Source organism: Rutilus rutilus, assembly GCF_951802725.1.
Source record: "Rutilus rutilus genome assembly, chromosome: 15".
NCBI lineage: Eukaryota > Metazoa > Chordata > Actinopteri > Cypriniformes > Leuciscidae > Rutilus > Rutilus rutilus.
The window spans coordinates 12822296-12842044 of NC_140220.1; the positions used below are offsets into that span (position 1 = coordinate 12822296).

The following is a 19749-nucleotide window of genomic DNA, read 5'->3' on the forward strand; positions in this document are numbered from 1 at the left end:
ATTCATGCATTTGGCAGACGTATTTATCTAAAGCAACAAGCCCTGAATTCAAGCTTTACATTTTTAGGAGTTCATGCATTCCCTTGGTATTGCTAGCATCATGCTCTACTGTTTGAGCTACTGTTTGTTTATCACTGTTTCATATATTGGCTCTTTTTCAAAGGAAATGTCCTAATATACAGTAAGCACAAATATTCTCTCCTTCTCCAGTGCCACCCTCCATTGCCGAGGGTCCCACTAACATCACTGTGACGGTGAACGTCCAGACCACGCTATCCTGTGAGGCCACTGGCATCCCCAAACCCTCAGTCAGCTGGACCAAAAACACCCAAGCCCTTAACACTGACCAGAACCAGAATATGTACAGGTTCAGCCAGGTTTCCTCCCTCTCCTCTTATCACCTCTTACTGTATCATCAACCAAATGAGCATTACTCCTGGTTTGGGTCACAATATGACCCTGATGATCAACATTGCACAGTAAGACACTTGAGATTCATGTTTGTATCCAGTTAATCAGTTTGTATCTGTCTAATATGTCCTCAGGCTGTTGTCTTCAGGCTCTCTGGTTGTCATCGCACCTACAGTAGAGGACACAGCGCTGTACAAGTGTGTTGTATCCAATGAGGCAGGCCAGGAGAGCCGAGAAATTCAGCTGACAGTACATGGTGAATCCCTACTGCCATATACGACATCCATTTACATGTGTGGTTCCATCCGAAATCGCATACTCTTTTAAGTATGTACTTATTTTGAATAAGTATTTACTTTGCAGGCGCTAAAAAGTATGTTATATTTCTATTTAGTATGATTGTGTATAGTATGACTGTGATTCGGACATACTATATTTGGCTTGTTGTCACTGTCATGTGACCTACCAGCGTCACTTCACTACTATTCACACTACTCTCCTGTGGCCTCATGGGATAGTAAAGTGTCCATCATATGAACACTTCAGAATCTCGCTGGAGGAAGTAGGTCATTCGGTTACTTGAATTCGTTACTTGAATTAGTTGAATTCGACGTACTTTTTTGGTACATACTGTTTTTCATATATAGTAGGGAAGTATGTGATTTCGGACGCAGCCAACGTGTGCATTTCAGGAGGAAGTAATATTCATTCCCTTCTACAGTTCCTCCTTCTATTGCTGATGAGGCCACAGAGCTTGTGGTGAGCAGACTGTCCCCGGTGGTCATTGGCTGCACTGCATCCGGAGTGCCTCATCCTGTCCTATACTGGAGCAAAGATGGATTGAGACTAGCTAAAGAGGGAGAGGGCTATACGATACTACCGTCAGGTTAGCTTTATGTAGTTACAGTGTGAAAAAAAGGAACAATTGATGTTTGAAGTTAATCTAAATATTACACTTCTATTTCCTTGGTTTCTCTCAGGTCCTCTTGAGATCACAGCTGCAGATCTGAGTCACTCAGGCCGTTACTCTTGTGTGGCCAAGAATGCTGCAGGCACCGCACACCGACATGTTCAGCTCACAGTACACGGTATGAAATATGCAGAAACGCTTAAACATATCATGCTTTTAAATATGCCTCTTCATTTTATTTTTGTCTAATAAGATCACATATAACAAATGCCCATGTGTGGCTCCACATTCATTTCTCTCTATACCATTTTTGTAATTTGGACATTTATGCAATGAATAATTGTCTGCATTTACATTTTACAGAAATTCCGGTAATACAGTCACACCCATCAACACTGGATGTGATTTTGAACAATCATGTGACCCTGCCCTGCAGAGCAACGGGCTCCCCTCATCCAACTATTACCTGGCAGAAAGAGGGCATCAACATTTTTACTGCAGGTGAAAGCAAAATCTGGCATGCCATGGAGATAAGTGACAAGCTAATCATATATTCAGTACAGTTTAATTAATTTCTTAATTATTTTAATTAATGTATATAATAATTCTGTATAATGTAATTAATTATATTGTATTATATTGTATTACATACGCTACCATTTAAAAGTTTGGGGTCATTAAGTCTCTTATCATTGTTGAAAACAGTGTTGCTTAATTTTTTGGGGGAAACTGTTTTTTCCACCCCAGGATTCTTTGATGAATATACAGTTCAAAAGAACAGCATTTATTTTGGGGGGAAAAAGTAACAGTGTAAAAGACTTTACTGTCACTTCTAATCAATTTAATGCAAATAAAAGTATTAATTTCCTTCTTTTTAAAAAAAATCTTACTGACCCTAAACTTATTATTTAAAATGTAATGTTTAATTATGAATTGATTCATTTAATTTCCCTTTAAATAATTTGACACCAACTCAATACCTTTCATCATCAGGAGGTGGTTTTACAGTGCTCCCCAATGGTGGTCTGCAGATATCTAAAGCCAGAGTTGAGGATTCTGGAACCTACATGTGTGTGGCTCAGAATCCAGCAGGCACTGCACTAGGGAAAACCAAACTGAGAGTGCAAGGTTAGGCTCACACATAGGCTGTAAGGAAAATGAAGATGTCTATAGGAAATGGTCTCTCAAATGTTATGTTTCACTTCTCTTGCAGTGCCCCCTGTCATAACATCGGACATAAGGGTGTACACTGTGGCACTAGATGCATCTGTAACTCTGCAATGCCACTCAGAGGGCTTCCCCACTCCTTCGATCACCTGGTACAAGGACGGGCAGCCACTGAGCGAGTCCGTGCACCAGCGGGTCCTCAGCACAGGGGCACTGCAGATCGCCTTTTCCCAACCTGGAGACACAGGCAGATACACCTGCACTGCTGCTAATGTGGCTGGAACCACCAGTCTTGAGATGAGCCTTACTGTACACAGTGAGTCAGTGGGATGCTGAAATAGATGGACTGGATTGAATAAATGGCTTCACTGTACAGAGTGATTTAGGGGAAAATTGAAATGGATGGATGAATTTATAAATATTATAATTGACTGATAATATTGTTTAGTGCATTGATCATCTGGTAGAGTAACTTTTTTTTTTTTTTTTTTTACATATTGGTAGATTTTTTATTATTATAATTTGTTATGTTATTAATAATAATAGTAATAATAATTTATTTTATGATTTATGTGATAAATAGTAATAATAACAATCATGATTATCTTGTAGAATTAACTTTTGTCAAGTAGAATATTGTTATTAAGCAGAATGTTGGTGGAATATTTTTTATTTATTTTTTGAATTAGGTGATGTTATTAGTAATTATAATTTATTTAATGATTTATGTGAATAATAATCATGATGATCCGGTAGAATTTCTTTTAATCATTTTTGAACAATTATTTGATTTATGTGATTAATAATAATATTAATAAGGATTTTTTTTTAACTCATGATTTATGTGAATTATAATTATAATAATAATGTCATACATGTATTTATTTATTTCGTCTCCCTCTCTACCTCAGTACCTCCTTCCATCCGTGTAGGAGAGTCAGAGGTGTCCGTGGTGGAGAACACCCAAGCTTTGTTGACCTGTGTGGCAGATGGGGTCCCACAGCCCACCATTACTTGGGAGAAAGATGATATTGCACTTGCCGACACCAATGGAGAATACACGATCCTCCCCACAGGAGAGCTGCTCATAGACACTGCACAGGTCAGAGTCCCAATCTTTAAACTGCTTGCATTCAGAGTGTTTACAAATTGTGACAGTTTGTGTATGTAGCCTGAGGATTCCGGGAGTTACACGTGTGTTGGAACCAACTCAGTTGGGCAGGACAGTCGCACCATTGATTTGTCCATCCACACACATCCAGTCTTCACTGAGCTCCTTGGGGATGTGGCTCTCAACAAGGGAGAGCGCCTCCTGCTGACCTGCGGCGTCACCGGCATCCCTTCACCCAAGATCACGTGGGCATTCAACAACAATATCATCCCTGGTATAGATCATCCCTCAAATTGAGCCTACAGATATCCCCAATTTGCATCCCCTGTAGTTCAGCACTATTAGTTATGCTGCATGTGTCAATAGGCTGTTATGTGAGAATCAGGAAAGTATTGTTTCTGCCCACAGCCCAGTATGGTCCTATTAATGGCCACAGTGAGCTTGTAATTGAGCGTGTGAGTAAAGACGACTCAGGCACTTATTCCTGCATGGCTGAGAACAGTGTGGGATCCATCAAATCTCTGGGATTTGTCTATGTTAAAGGTATACATCTGCACTTCTATTAAATGATGACCTACTCTGCTTGTCCATTGTGAAAAACTTGAATCTCTTGTCCAATTTCTCCAGAACCACCAATAATAGACGGAGATGTTCATTCAAATCGCATTGAGCCTCTGGGAGGGAATGCCATACTTAACTGTGAGGTGCGAGGAGACCCTCTGCCCACCATCCAGTGGAGCAAAAAGGGCATCAATGTCCAGATAAGCAATCGAATCCGTCAGCTTGACAACGGATCTCTTGCCATCTACGGCACAGTGGTACACAAACACAGCACAACAGTCCAGACTGCACACTACAGTCGCAAAACTAACTGCACAAATGAAAAGTATATAAACTGCTCTGCATTTATATCTTTTAAAGGGATGATTCATCCAAAAATTTAAGTTTTAATTTTTTACTCACGTCAAGTCATCTTCATTTATATAGCGCTTTTAACAATGTAGGTTGTTTCAAAGCAGCTTTACAGAGATAAGCGTATAATTTAAGGTAACAGAGATTGTTTTGGCTTTATAGCGATTCTTTAATAAAGTTATTTTCCAGCTAAAGTTAGTTTTGATTGATTCGCTTCCGTCGCAACGATCATTTGTTATTAAATTAGGGGCCGCTAAGACGACACCATTCTCTCCACACAGACTTAAAACGCGAACCTGTGATAAACGCTGATGGCGTTCACATGCGCATTGAGAATTGGTTCTATAGTTATGTGCGTTTGAATATATGTGCGCAGGTTTGTAATTTGCTACAAACCAAGCCTAAACAAAGTACTGGTCTTTCCTTATAAAGAGGTTATATACTCACCTCAATGTAGTTCCAGAAGATACATTTATTTAACTCTTGCAACAGAATGCTAATCATATCAAAGCAAATTATATACTGAAAAAAGTTTAAGTGCCTACCTGAGTCTAATATCTGCCTTATTTTTTCTGCTGTGTGTAGTAATAAGTTATCTAATAAGTTTTTACATTTTCTGCATAATTTTCCCATTTTTGTGTAGGGAGGCATATAAAATTAACCTTCAAAATCTGCTTGCAACCTCAAACAAAAACAATATTTAATGCCTTACAGATCATTGAGAAAAATTGTGACATAATAATAATAAAAAAAAAAGACCTTTTTTTCTACAAGAAGATACCAAAATACCCATTATTTTTACAACGATACAAGAGGGTTAATATAGTTACAACGTTTTTGCCATCTATCCTAGATACAAAATATTCCTTCATTTTCTAGATGTTTTGTATTTCAGTCCTTTTGTAACATTTATAAATAATTAATGGTATCAATTTGTAATTTTTGTAGAGCGAAGATTCTGGAAATTACATGTGCGTGGCCACAAATGATGCAGGAGTGGTGGAGAGAACAGTTACACTGACCTTACAGAGTAAGTCAAAAATGAATCCTTTAAAGTTATTAATTTGCAGTAAAAGTCACATAGAATACTCACACAGAAAATAAAAACCTTAATAAGGATATTTAAAAAAGCACTTGCTGTTACTGTAATAACATTAGTGATATTCCATAGGTTCTCCTACCATCACAGTAGAGCCAATCGAGACAGTGGTAGATGCTGGTTCCACAGTGGTGCTAAACTGCCAAGCAGAGGGAGAGCCTGTGCCTGTCATTGAGTGGTCCCGTCAGGGGCGCCCCCTGTTGGGTAATGAGCACATCACCACACTGAATAACGGTTCTCTTCGGCTCAGTAGTGCTCAGAAAGAGGACACAGCTGAGTATGAGTGCGTGGCAAGAAATTTGTTAGGCTCCGTGCTGGTACGCGTGACCCTAACAGTGCGAGGTGAGCTTTGGACTTTTGTAAGTATTCGGATTATAATGCAGTTAGATGTATTATAATGGGAGATTGAATTATGTGTGTTTCGCAGTTCATGGAGGTTTCTCTGAATGGATGGAGTGGGGAGCCTGCAGTGTTTCCTGTGGTACAGGAGTGCAGAGGAGACTAAGACAGTGCAATAACCCATTTCCTGCGAACGGAGGACGCCACTGCATTGGTTCAGCAAGAGAAACACGCAGCTGTCAAGGCAAACCCTGCCCAGGTAAATTAGTTTACCTTTTCATCCCTTTTGCTGCAAAAGCTCTACATTGTGAGCATTTCACCATTTGTGAGTGAAAATTGTACCGTATGCAAAACTGAAAAATTATTTATTTGGGCTCACCAGTGCAAGTGGCAGGCCTGTATCATATATCATCAATGAAGTTTATGTGCACTTCACATAGATGATATATTGTTAACACGTTATAACTGTTATTAAAACATTAACAAACATTATATTTGTTAGATTCATACACTACTGGCATACACATACACAAAAATTAGGGGTTAGTATTTTATTTAATAGCTTTATTCAGCAAGGACACATTCAATTGAATAAGAAGTGACAGTAAAATCATTTAATAGTACAAATAATTTTATTTCAACTAAATGGTGTTCTTTTGAACTTTCTATTCATAAAAGAATGAAAATGTTTCAGGAATAAATTACATTTTAGAATATATCAAAATTGAAAAAAAATCTATTTTAAATTGTAATAATATTTTACAATCTTACTGTTTAACTGTATTTTTGATCGAATAAATGTATCCTTGAGTATAAGAGACTTCTTTCAGGAAACGTAAATATTTTTACCAACTACAATAGTGTATATTTTTTAATATTTAAGTGCTTATCTGAAAACATGAGTTAAAGGAGAAGTTCACTTTTAAAATGAAAATTCTGTCATCATATACTCACCCTCATGTTGTTTCAAACCTGTATGAATTTCTTTCTTCTGCTGAACACAAAGGAAGATATTTAGAAGAATGTCAGTAACCAGACAGTTTTTGGGTCCCAATGACTTCCATAGTATATTTTTTTCCTACTATGGAAGTCATTGGGACCCAAAAACTGTCTGGTTACTGACATTCTTCTAAATATCTTCCTTTGTGTTCAGCAGAAGAAAGAAATTCATACAGGTTTGAAACAACATGAGGGTGAGTATATGATGACAGAATTTTCATTTTAAAAGTGAACTTCTCCTTTAAGTGTTGTAAAGTACTAGCAATATATTTGGTTTGCTAGATGTTCATAAGGTGTTCAGCTCTTCGCTTGAATTTTTGACTGTACTCACCAAGATCTCTCCTAAACAAACAAACAAACAAAAAAATAGATAAAAGCATATAAGTATAAAGCAGTATAAACATGGCTCCATGCTGTCTGTTTGTCCCCATAGTGGATGGTAATTGGTCCGAGTGGTCTTCCTGGGAGGAGTGCTCTCGTACCTGTGGTCAGGGTAACAGGACTAGGGTCCGGGCTTGTAGTAATCCTCCTGCCCAGCATGGGGGCAGAGCCTGTGAGGGCAAAGCAGTGGAGGCCATTATGTGTAGCTTAAGGCCATGCCCAGGTGAGTGGAGGAACATATGTTTTCCTACACATGAACATATCTGTCTTTATCAGTCTGATTGGCTTCTTATCTGTCAGTGGCAGGGAACTGGGGTGCCTGGTTGCCTTGGAGCCCTTGTAGTGAAACGTGTGGCAAAGGGATGCAGACAAGACTCAGACTCTGCAACAACCCTCCGCCCTCATTTGAAGGACCATCGTGTGAAGGACCTGACTCACAGACACAAGTGTGCAATGAGAGGAATTGCCCTGGTAAGCGTTCTGGTGAAAATTTGGATTTTTCTTATTTAAAGAGATTGTTCGCTCAGAAATGAAAATGTGAAATTAAACAGCTGTCCCCAGCTTGGACATTCAACTAAATATCCTTTTGTTATTTACACAAAGTCATACGAGTTTGGAACGTCATGAGTGTGAATTTAAAAAGACTTATCCTTTCTTCTCTTCTTCAACAGTGGATGGCAAGTGGTCTTCCTGGGTAAGCTGGGGGGCATGTAGTGTTTCTTGTGGAGGTGGTACAAGGCAAAGGACACGTATCTGTGCAAGCCCCGCCCCCCAGCATGGGGGACGGCAGTGTGAGGGAAATGACATCCACGTTGATTTCTGCCACAATGAGCCCTGTCCCAGTGAGGAAATAAATTTTACATATGGTAAACACACAGGCATGTTGGTGTAATGAAGAAGGCTATAAGCACAAATAATCTCTCTTCATAGTTCATGGTAACTGGGGCCCATGGAACAGCTGGGGCAGTTGTAGCAGGACCTGCAACGGTGGACAAATGCGTCGCTACAGAACATGCGACAATCCTCGACCAGCAAATGGAGGCAGAGCGTGTACTGGATCAGACTCTCAAATCCAGAAGTGCAACGCAGCCAACTGCCCTGGTAAAGCACTCATACATACACTACCGTTCAAAGGTTTGAGATCAGTGAGATTTTTTATTTCTTTTCAAAGAAGTTTCTTATGCTCAAAATAATTTATCTATTTTAATATATTTTAAAATGTAATTTATCTCTGTGATGGCAAAGCTGAATTTTTATCTGCCAATTCTCTAGGCAGTATTTCAAATAATTCTAATATGCTGATTTGGTGCTCATTTAGCATTTATTTTAGTATAGAAAGTTCAAAAGAAGAGCATTTATTTGAAATAGTCTTTGGGTTTGTACCAATGTAAAATTCTTTACTGCCCCTTTTGATTAATTTCATGCACCCTCCCTGGAAAAAACAAACAAACATTTTACTGACCCCAAAACATTTGAACTGCAGTGTGTATTGCACAACAAATACCCACACTCTATAGTTGCTATATATTAATAAATATACATGAGAAGCTACCTAAATTTGGGATTATGATTGACAAAACTTGAATGGAGGATGCAAACCACATCAGATGTAGAAGATCTTTTTTTGGATTAATTTTGACCATAACTGATTACACACCTTTCTGTGCTCTGTCTATGTGTGTGTGAAGTCGATGGTAAGTGGGGTTCATGGGAGTCCTGGGGTGAATGTTCAGCATCCTGTGGAGGTGGAGAACGGACACGTGTTAGACTTTGTAACAATCCATCACCTAGCAGCAGCGGCCGACCCTGCCCAGGAGACTCCACCCAGTTATCAAGATGTAACATACAGCCATGTCCAGGTACATTTACCACTAAATATGTATGGTTCTTAATCAAGACGTTCATCAAGAATTATTTTAACGATTTAACAAGGTCTTGAGGAGTGTCAGAAATGAATTTGTATTAGTTTATTATTATTTGTATTTTTAATAGTTTATTTTTATTTAATGTTTTATTAATATTTTTATTATTTGTATTTTTATAATTATGACTTATCTATAAAATCTAATCAAATAGAATTGTAGCTGTAAATGATGCATACAATATCATAATAACACAATAATATTAATAATTGCCTGGTGGCTTATGTAAGAATTTACAGCTCTCTATTGTCTGTCTTAGTAGGTTGTAATGAATTTAGATGTCAACTGAATGTGAAGAAAACACTCACAGAGTTTTTACGTAGCTTATATTAGCTACACATTGAAACATTGAATACCAGTGTTTGAGAAAGTTACTTCAAAAAGTAATGCATTACAATATTGAGTTACTCCCTAAAAAAGTAACTAATTGTGTTACTTGGTTACCTTTTATGGAAAGTAATGCATTTTGTTACTTTTTCTCTCCTGGACTGGCCTTGCTTGTTTGGTTTAACAAAACAAAAGTGCTTTTTTTGGCAAATGTAAAGGCCCTTTCACACCTAATGTGAAATTACACAGAAGAAGAATGTTCAACACTCTTACTTTAGCAATAAAACAAAAAATAAAACACAAATGTGCTGTTAATGTAAAGTAATTAGAATGGTTGAACTGGATCATCAAAGGTCAGCAGCAAAGACATCGAGACAGTGAGATTAATTACATAAAGTATATTTGTGTTATTTAACATAGGTTTGTGTAAAATTACAAAAAAAAAGTTTTTGTAAAAAGTTTGCATTATCCTGTTTTTATGCGTTTTGAGGAATATTGAATCTGTTTTTGTGCTAGTGAGATGAGTAAATGCCTGCTCACATTTAGTCTAGAGCTACAATAACCATCATGTTAACACAGCGCATTCAACGCCTCTGCACTTACTCACAATTTCTCTCAACATGGGGACAGGAGAGGTGTCAGTCAATAAATGGGAAAACAACTTAACTTGATTTACTTATTTGAAAAAGTAATTCAGATATTTTGTCGTAAATTTAATAGTAATGCATTACTTTTCTCATTACTTTAAAAAAGTAATCTGATTACGTAACTCACTTAATGCGTTACCCCCAACACTGAGGAAAACAGGTGTTTGACAGCTATAGATCACTGCAGTGACTGTAGAGCCACAAAACCCTGTTTTGAAAAAAATCTTTATATAGGCCTAGAAAAGAAAAAGATAACTTGACAAAACACTTTCCCCAGCCACTGGTTAATTTCTGACCTTGATTTTAAGTTAACTAAACAAGATTGTTCCCATTGTCTGAACTTTTCCACTTTTCTCTCTAAGGTGGCCCTCAGAAAGCGAGAGGAAGTATCATTGGGAACATTAATGGTGTGGAGTTTGGAATTGCCATCCTCAATGCCACCATCTCTAGCAGTCCCACTGGAGGGAGAGTTATACAGGCCACCATCACTAATATACCCAGGAGTCTGGGTCAGTCTCTGCTGCTTAGTTTTTGTTACGAGCAGCAATGCATCATATTTAATATCCAAATGTAATGTATGTAAAGTATTTGTCAGTATATGAATATCAGAGAATCTTTATGGGTTGTAGTTTAAGATTATGAATCAAAAACTTAAAAGAAAACTAATTTAAGTTGGTGCTTGTACATGTTCTGCTAAATCATCCAGGGTCTGCTATGAGGAAGTTGATCTCCATCCTGAACCCCATTTACTGGACCACAGCACAGGAGCTGGGGGAAGCTGTCAATGGTTACACCCTCACAGATGGCATCTTCAGACGTGAAACTCAGGTGGAGTTTGCCACAGGTAAGAGGAATCAATTTGATGTGTAGTAATCCTTGTAAACTGCATTTTTTCCTCAAAGGTTTCTTTTTTTTAAATTTGTGTTGACTGTAGGAGAGATTCTCCGAATTACCCATGTGGCACGAGGGCTCGACTCAGATGGAGCGCTTCTGCTGGACATCGTAGTAAACGGACACATCCTGCAACTGCCCTCCAATGCAGACATCAGTCTCAAGGTTGATTCTCCATCACTGAATTCACAAACTGTTTTACCTTTTTATACTTTGAAAATAGAATTGCTTAACAATGTAAACTTTATCACTCACATTGAAATATATATTTTTAAACTCCAGGACTACACTGAAGACTACATCCAGACTGGTCCTGGTCAGTTGTATGCTCTGTCTACACGTATGTTCAGTATAGACAGGGTCAGCGTGCCTTACTCGTGGAATCATACCATCACATACGGACCCTCCAGAGGAAAGATGCCCTATCTGGTGCAGACACTCCACGCCTCGGCTATCAGCGCTTTGTACCGTCCACTAGAAGAGATGCTGGAGTTTGCCATCCATGCCACTATTGCTAAAGGTACGATACACAAATACATTAGTAAATCATTTCATTCAGTATCTGTGATATATCAGTCATCGTTCTGACTGATTTGATTTGATTTGAAGAAGATATCATATATCATCTATTTGTTTCCAAAGCAAGCTTTTTCAATGCTGGACTTAAGAAATACTTTTTCCATTTTTATTCTCTATATTACGATGTTTTAATGCCTGGTTAAATTTTTTTCATTTAAAGGAACACGGCGACTTTTTGGGACTTTAGCTTATTCACCATATCCCCCAGAGTTAGATAAGTCCATATACATACCATTTTCATCTCCGTGCGTGCCGTAACTCTGTCTGACGCACCCACCGCTAGCCTAGCTTAGCACAAAGACTGGAGGTAAACAGCTCCAGCTAGCATACTGCCTAGAGCCCTGCACGGGGCAAAACTTCCAGCCCTAACCGAGACCTGGCCCGTGGTGTTCAAGCCCTAATCCGGCCCCAGCCCGAAAACGTCAGCAATTTTTCAGCCCGAACCCGACCTGAGACCAACATCAATATCACTTTTTTAGCTCTCTCTGACGCGCACTCTCTGATGCGCGCTGTCTCTGCTAGACGCACACACAAGACGCACACACATACACACGCTACTATACACACACACGCTACTAGGTAAAATTTTATTATAGGCCTTATTTTATAACTACCACCACTGACAATTATGCCCACAAATATTAATACAGACTGTCCATTACAGAGAAGCATAAGCATGCAGTAGAGAATATTATATAGCCAAATGTGATCCAGCAGTAAATAAAGATTTACGGCCTACCTTTTTTTTATGTCAAGTAACTTTACTGAAGAACAACGTTTCAAAGAACTCTTCGCCAACTGGCTAACGTTAAATAATAATAAAATATAATAAATAAATAAAAAATCCGTTGAACTGAGTAGGCTCATTCACTGTTTATTCGCGATCGTTGTGAAGAAAAAGAATAGCATCCACTGTTGAAGGCTTCAGGCTCGTTAATCAAATCAAAACTCTTTCAAAATGCAGCTTTTCCTGAAGTATTGGGAACTTTTAGTAACTCCTTACGCTCCAACTTCTCCCTGATGCTCTGCATGGTCAACTGTCACCTAATGCATTGCACGCGCGTCGCGTTACTTGCGTGATTACATATTGCGTTGCATATTTATAATATATTATCAATATAACAAAATTTTATACAGTAGCCTGCGCTCTGCACGTTTATTATGGGCACGATGAAAGGAGAAATGCTAAATGAGCCCGAGTCCGACCAAAGCCCAATCTGTAAAAAATAACAATAAAAATTGACCCGACTGCTCCTAATAAGTGACAAAATAACGCCAACATTTTCCTATTTACATGTTGTGATTTGTATAGTCACAGTGTGTACAAATAACATGGTCACATATTCTCAGAAGGCGAAGCACTGCTACTTGGGCGGAGTGATTTGCTCGCAGTGCCTGAGAAGCCCCGCGGTGAGGAGCAGAGAGTTCGCTCAGAGTTGGAGTAAATCACTCCGCAGAAGTAGCAGTGCTTCGTCTTCTGAGAATATAGTTCCCAGTATGTATACGGATAGAAGAGGTCTGTGTCTCATGTGACCATGTTATTCGTACACGCTGTGACTATACAAATCACAACATGTAAATAGGAAAATGTTGGCGTTATTTTGTCACTTATTGGGAGCAGTATGCTAGCTGTAGCCGTTTAACTCCAGTCTTTGTGCTAAGCTAGGCTAGCGGTGGGTGCGTCAGACAGAGTTACAGCACGCACGGAGATGAAAAAGGTATGTATGGACTTATCTAACTCTGGGGGATATGGTGAATAAGCTAAAGTCCCAAAAAGTCGGCGTGTTCCTTTAATGTAATGCAAAATTAATAGTCCAGTGCATCCCTACACATCATTAAATTCTAGCCTATCATTATGTTTTAGTTTTGTTTTATTTAATAGTTTATATGAGTTTTTAAAGCGATCCTTCTTTAATTACAATATATTTTGTCCTCAGGAGAGCGCAGTAATCAGTGTCCCAGCGGTTTTCAGCTGGACCCCGCTGGACCATATTGTGCAGGTACAGTCAGACAGTATTGCTTTTACTGTATAATACAGATAATAGTCTCCATTTGTGAATATACAAGGAGTTCTTTCATTGATGAGATTCTGTGCTTGCTTGTCCTTTTTTTGCTGATGAAGATGAGAATGAGTGTGTGGACGGAAACCCCTGCTCACATGCCTGCCACAATTCTATAGGCACTTACTACTGTTCCTGTCCCCGAGGACTCACCATTTCAGCTGATGGCAGAACATGCCAGGGTACGGAAGTTATTTTAAACTGTAATAATATTTCACAATATTAGTGTTTTTATTGTATTTTTGATCAAACAAAATGCAGCCTTGGTGAGCATAAGAGACTTCATTTATAAGACACTTCTTTAAAAAACAATAATCCTACCAACCCCACATTTTTGAACGGTAGTGTATGATTTGTTATTTATGTAATCTAAGCTGAACAGTTGCTTTAATTTCTGTTTACCGTAGATATTGATGAGTGTTCACAGGGTGGGCACACGTGCCATGATGGACAAGACTGTGAGAACACCATTGGCTCATATCGCTGTGTGATGCGCTGTGGCCGTGGCTTTAGGAGGACAGCAGATGGGCTGAGTTGCTTAGGTGCACAGTTGTCCCTAGTTTTATATGTTTATTTATGTATATTGTTTATATGTGTACTTTTGTATGGCATAGTGCATCTTACATTAATTCTCTCTATTCATTTATCTTCATGCTAGCATGCATTTCAATTGCTTATATCTTGCTTCTACAGATGTGAATGAGTGTCAGGAATCCAACCCTTGTCATCAGCACTGTCTAAACACCATTGGCAGCTTCCGCTGTGCTTGTGAGCCAGGGTACCAACTCAGGAATCGTCGCTGTATTGGTACATCAAAAACCTGTCTCATGGTTTATAGCTTAGTCTTGCTGGGTTTATAAAATGATGCAACTGAAACTAATGTGCTGATTCTTTCTCTTCAGACATAAATGAATGCAAACAGAGAGTGTGTCGCTCAGATCAACAGTGTAAAAACACACGTGGTGGATACACTTGCATTGACCTCTGCCCTACTGGCATGACCAAAGGAGGCAATAGCACATGCATAGGTTTGTAAAGATCTTTTTGCTTATGTTTTGGGCTGAGGGCCATTATGTTATACACACAAAAAAAAAAAAAAAAAAATATATATATATGTGTGTGTGTGTGTGTGTGTGTATATGTCTATATGTGTGTGTGTGTGTGTGTGTGTGTGTGTGTGTGTGTGTGTGTGTGTGTGTGTGTGTGTGTGTGTGTGTGTGTGAGTAAAACTTTAAATTGATAAAACAAGTTTTGTTTTGTATTTAGAATAAATATGAATTCTTTGTGTTATTATTTATAAAAAAAATGTAATTACATAATTAGATTATGATCAAATCAAATAATACATTTTTATTCTGCTTGTAGATATTGATGAGTGCAATGACGGCACACATCAGTGCAGGTATAATCAGATCTGCGAAAACACCAGAGGTAGCTACCACTGCACTTGCCCGCGGGGGTACCGCTCTCAGGGTGTGGGCCGCCCCTGCCTTGGTACGTAGTGTCCCCCACACCTAACTCTAATCCTCTCCCAACAACCCAACATCCCGGGCTGCTCTCCTGCCAAACGCCAACCTGCATCCCCTCCTTCATCTTTACCTACCTCATTCTTTTGCTACAGTTCATTTCTGTGTACCAACCCTCACCTAAACAGCATTCAGAACCTGTGATGTCACTTCCTTCCACACAGCTTGCTTATATTGCCACAGTGCTTTAAAACTAACCAACCTACAGTATAACCATAAGAAACAAAGAAGGCACAGTCACTGATACCAAATCAAGGATCCAAGTCTGTCTGAGTTGCTACAGATGTAATTGTGAGTGGTATTATACTGGTAAGGTTCACACTCACAGCAAGGCCAGCACGACTATAATGACTCTGTCATTCCTCTATCTGTGTCTATCATCTTTGAACTTACCCTTCAACTTCCTGCTTGGGATTCTCCCCAGAAGTGCTATGCTTTGCTGTGGCAAATTTTTTTATGTCCTTTAGTGACAGTTTTGGCATTCAAAGTTTTTCTTCAGTTCTGAATTCAGAAAATGAATCACTGAGTTAACTGAATATAATGTATTAAAGTCCCCCTGTAGTCAATAATTGTATCCCTTAAAAGTCATCTTTGATCACCAAAATGACATATTTAAAAAACAAAATCCTGTGAAAAAAATCTATTTATGCCTTAAAATAGCTTGAATGTAACTCTACACCCTTGCTTTGTTTATATGGTAATGAACCCCGCCTCCACTCACTCATACATGCTCGTCTACAAGTTGATGTATCAGAATGGTAATGTGTTTTATGTAGGCCTTCTAAAAATCAGCATCCTTACAAATGCTTTGAACAACTTAGAACGTCATTGGAGAAAGGCATATAGTTCGACATAACGACATGGTTGAGGAGATTGCCCTTTCTATGTAAAGCGCTTTGAGTGCCGAGAAAAGCGCTATATAAATGTAATGAATTATTATTATTATTATTATTATAACATCGTAATATACATCATATACATAATTCACCCACTATAGGCCTATTGCTAAATGTACCCAATTTTTCATATCAATAGAAAAATATACTGGGATAACCTGGCTTCTCTTGAGACTCCCCAGCTTAGCAGCATAGTAATGATGATATGCTAAATCCTACACGTTGACGTGATTGGTTACAAGGTAGTTTTTGACGTCAGAAACACCAGCGATTTCAAACCGCGTTTTTGAGAGGGTTTTTTTGTTCACTTCAATTTTCAGGAGAAAATACTCAGCAATGGTGTTGACTTTTCAATATGATTTAAGACAAGCCATGTGCAAATTTATAATACCACACAGACATATAAACAACATTAAAAACTTGATTTTCACCACAGGGGGTTTTAATATAAATAAGAGGAATCACTAAATACACAATATTTTACAACAAAAACACAATAATATTTCTGCATGAGAAACATGCTTTTGAGGGATATCTACTCATGTCAAGAAGTCTCATCCCTTTCTTTTTATTTTTTTATTTTGATCTGCCTATTTTCATTTTCATTTTCATTTTTCTTTTGTACTTTTTTCCCCCCGATTTCTCTATCTCTTTGTTGGCCTTGTTGTGAGAGCAGACATAAACGAGTGCGAGCTGGTACCAGTGCCCTGTGCCTATCAGTGCGTGAACAGCCCTGGCAGCTACAAGTGCCTGTGCCCACCGGGGCTCCACCTGCTGGGTGATGGCAAGTCCTGTGCCGGACTCGAGCGCTTGCCCAACTATGAAAGTTTCTCATATGGGTACAGAACATCACAGTCCTCCTCTGATCGGAGCTCCTACCAGCAGCGCTACCATAGCCTGACTTCCCAGAGTTACCACTCATATGTCCCCATCGGGGGGCGTCAAGTGGCCAACAGACCGAACAATGCCCCTTCACGCAGTCGTAGGGATACTAATACCTGCCCCCCTGGTTTTAAGGCAAAAAATGGCCAGTGTTTAGGTAACTACAAGAGTAACTGTTGATCTGTAGTGGAGTTTGGGTTTCATGTCAAATACTTCATGTATGTATATGTATGATATGACACGTTATACTTTATTAATTTATCTTTATACGGTTAGAGTATTGTAAACTGCTACTATTACAGTAACTGATAAGTGAATGTATTAAAAAGTATGCAGTGTGTGTGTTTTTATGATATTTTGTGAAAACTGGTATATGTGCAAAAAAAGTTTAGGAAGATGTTCAATGTCCTATTAGTCATATTAATAGTAAGGCATGGAGACACTTGCATTGCATGATTTTTGCCCATTAATAATTTGGGCATTTGCCCATTAAAATTGCCCATTAATAATTACCCATCTTGTGTTTGTAGATATTAATGAATGTGAACAGAGGGATACATGTCAACATGAGTGTATGAACACACCAGGCAGCCATAGGTGTTTGTGTCCCAACGGCTATCGCCTTATGAACAATGGCAAAACCTGCCAAGGTAAGAATATGAAGATGTACAATAAAAAACATATAACACATGTGCTAACTTCTCTAGAGAGCAACCTAACAAAATCTAAAGAAGTCTAAATATACTAAATATAAGAGTTTTGTAATGCTCATTTTTGGTATGTATATGGACAGACATAGATGAATGCCTGGAGCAGAACATTCAGTGTGGGGCAAACAGGATGTGTTTCAACATGAGAGGGAGTTACCAATGCATCGACACACCTTGCCCTCCCAACTATCAGAGGGATCCAACCACAGGGTGGGACTGCCACTCTTTTCTTTGCAATTGTCGGTTTTTACTTAGTTGATCATTCTAAATAAAGTGAGTTCTGCTTCTCCTTTCAGGTTCTGCCTGAAGAATTGTCCGCCCAATGATCTGGAGTGCGCCCTGAGCCCGTATGCACTGGAGTACAAACTGCTGTCCCTGCCCTTCGGCATCGCCGCCAATCAGGACCTGATCCGGCTGGTTGCCTACACACAGGATGGAGTCGTCCACCCCCGCACTTCCTTCTTAGTGGTCGACGAGGACACAACTCTGCCCTTCGCCCTCCGGGACGAAAACCTCAAAGGTGTTCTGTTCACCACCCGTCCTCTGCGCGAACCTCACACATACCGCATGAAGGTACGAGCCCTGTCTTACAGTGCCGATGGAGGAATAGAGTACCAGACCACCTTCATTGTCTACATCGCTGTCTCAGCCTATCCGTACTGAGCACTTTACTACATCCCACAGCCTACGAAGAGAGAGAATGATCAGAGGTTGCGCAAAAAAAAACAAAAAAAATCCCACATTAAGGGTTTCTTAATGGGATAAGAAAAGGGAAGAAAATGAAGTTTTGAAGCACCCCTGTGAAAATAAACCAGGACAGAGACATGAGAGAAACAAGAGATTGCAAGTGTGTATGCCAGTGGAATAATTTGAGATATTGATCATTAAATCAAGTGACGAGTTCGTGAGACCTAAGTATGTGTAGGAAAAGGCAAAAAACAGCTTATGGCACAGAGGTTCTTGTAATATTAGTGGCGTTTCAACAACAAAAAAATCAGCCATATCAGTCATTTACTGACAGATAAAAATGTACAACCCAGTCCAAATGGATAAAATCTTTTAAAGCGCAACCTCTGAGAATGGTGCCGTTATTATACAAGCATGACTGAGAACTGTACATCTTTGTATGTGAGAGTGTGTTTGTGTGAGTGCAGATCCGCCACTTGAAGAGATTCTCACAGGTCATGTTGACGTGTAAGGCCTTGTAGGCTGGAAGAGCGCTTTTACAGAGTCCTGCAGACAGATGACGTTGCTCTCTGGAGTTCATTGGAGAGACTTGAAACCAGTTTTAAGACCGCAGGCGGGTTAACGGTTCAGCCACTCCGCTGGCTGCAAGAATCCTTCATCAGAATGTACAGCAAGACTATGGGTGGTGTTATAGAACACATTTGCATATATGTCTACCTATTAAATTATTGGGAATTGCTTGAATATATGAAAGAAACTCAATTCCCTCCATTGCTTTCTATGAAATGAGATGGGGAAGATTTTATCGGTTTAAATTTGTGTTTGTTAACATGATGATGCGGTTTGAGATTGAGCCACATCTGCAGTAAAAATGAAAAGTAAGTCCACCTCAGGTAAGCACTACCTTTACTCAAGAAGTGAGTATCGTCAACCAGTAATTATGCACATAATAGCAATGTCTCATTATCATTACAAGTTTATACACATTTGGAGTTATTTTTTTGTAACTTTGTCAGTAATCAAGGTGTATTCTATTGTCATGATATGTATATAAGTATTTGGGTTTTTTATTTGTAATACTATGTTGTATTCCCTTTTTTAAAAAAGCAATAAAATATACAATCTATTCTTTTCTTTTTTATGCATTCATTCTAGAGGTTCAAAACTTCTCACTAGATTATTCCTATCCCAGCCAGGACCTTTATTTCAAATAAATGCCATTATTTTGAACTTTCTATTCATCAAAGAATTCTGGAAAATGGTTTCCATAAAAAAAAAAATAAAGCAGTAAAA

The 19749-nt window shown here is 38.8% G+C and overlaps 1 protein-coding gene across 3 annotated transcripts in view; it reads left to right on the plus strand.

The window, feature by feature from the left end:
- hmcn1 (hemicentin 1) overlaps positions 1-19328 on the plus strand; it is a 108147-nt gene extending 88819 nt beyond the window's left edge. For 2 of the 3 annotated variants that reach the window (XM_084432798.1, XM_084432799.1), the window contains exons 75-107: positions 211-367; positions 546-667; positions 1133-1297; positions 1392-1499; positions 1685-1822; positions 2315-2449; positions 2535-2804; positions 3400-3590; positions 3660-3873; positions 4008-4142; positions 4227-4417; positions 5460-5541; positions 5683-5952; positions 6038-6208; positions 7382-7552; positions 7630-7800; positions 8001-8171; positions 8260-8430; positions 9018-9188; positions 10588-10734; positions 10932-11069; positions 11160-11281; positions 11399-11636; positions 13633-13695; positions 13818-13937; positions 14163-14297; positions 14449-14562; positions 14658-14783; positions 15121-15249; positions 16854-17216; positions 17590-17709; positions 17853-17979; positions 18066-19328. In XM_084432798.1, coding sequence (XP_084288924.1) covers positions 211-367; positions 546-667; positions 1133-1297; positions 1392-1499; positions 1685-1822; positions 2315-2449; positions 2535-2804; positions 3400-3590; positions 3660-3873; positions 4008-4142; positions 4227-4417; positions 5460-5541; positions 5683-5952; positions 6038-6208; positions 7382-7552; positions 7630-7800; positions 8001-8171; positions 8260-8430; positions 9018-9188; positions 10588-10734; positions 10932-11069; positions 11160-11281; positions 11399-11636; positions 13633-13695; positions 13818-13937; positions 14163-14297; positions 14449-14562; positions 14658-14783; positions 15121-15249; positions 16854-17216; positions 17590-17709; positions 17853-17979; positions 18066-18432 — 5513 coding nt within the window. In that variant the 3' untranslated portion in view covers positions 18433-19328. The remainder of the gene's footprint in view (positions 1-210; positions 368-545; positions 668-1132; positions 1298-1391; positions 1500-1684; positions 1823-2314; positions 2450-2534; positions 2805-3399; positions 3591-3659; positions 3874-4007; positions 4143-4226; positions 4418-5459; positions 5542-5682; positions 5953-6037; positions 6209-7381; positions 7553-7629; positions 7801-8000; positions 8172-8259; positions 8431-9017; positions 9189-10587; positions 10735-10931; positions 11070-11159; positions 11282-11398; positions 11637-13632; positions 13696-13817; positions 13938-14162; positions 14298-14448; positions 14563-14657; positions 14784-15120; positions 15250-16853; positions 17217-17589; positions 17710-17852; positions 17980-18065) is intronic. The other variant, XM_084432800.1, reaches the window with a different exon arrangement.
- The last annotated feature ends 421 nt before the right edge of the window (positions 19329-19749 follow it).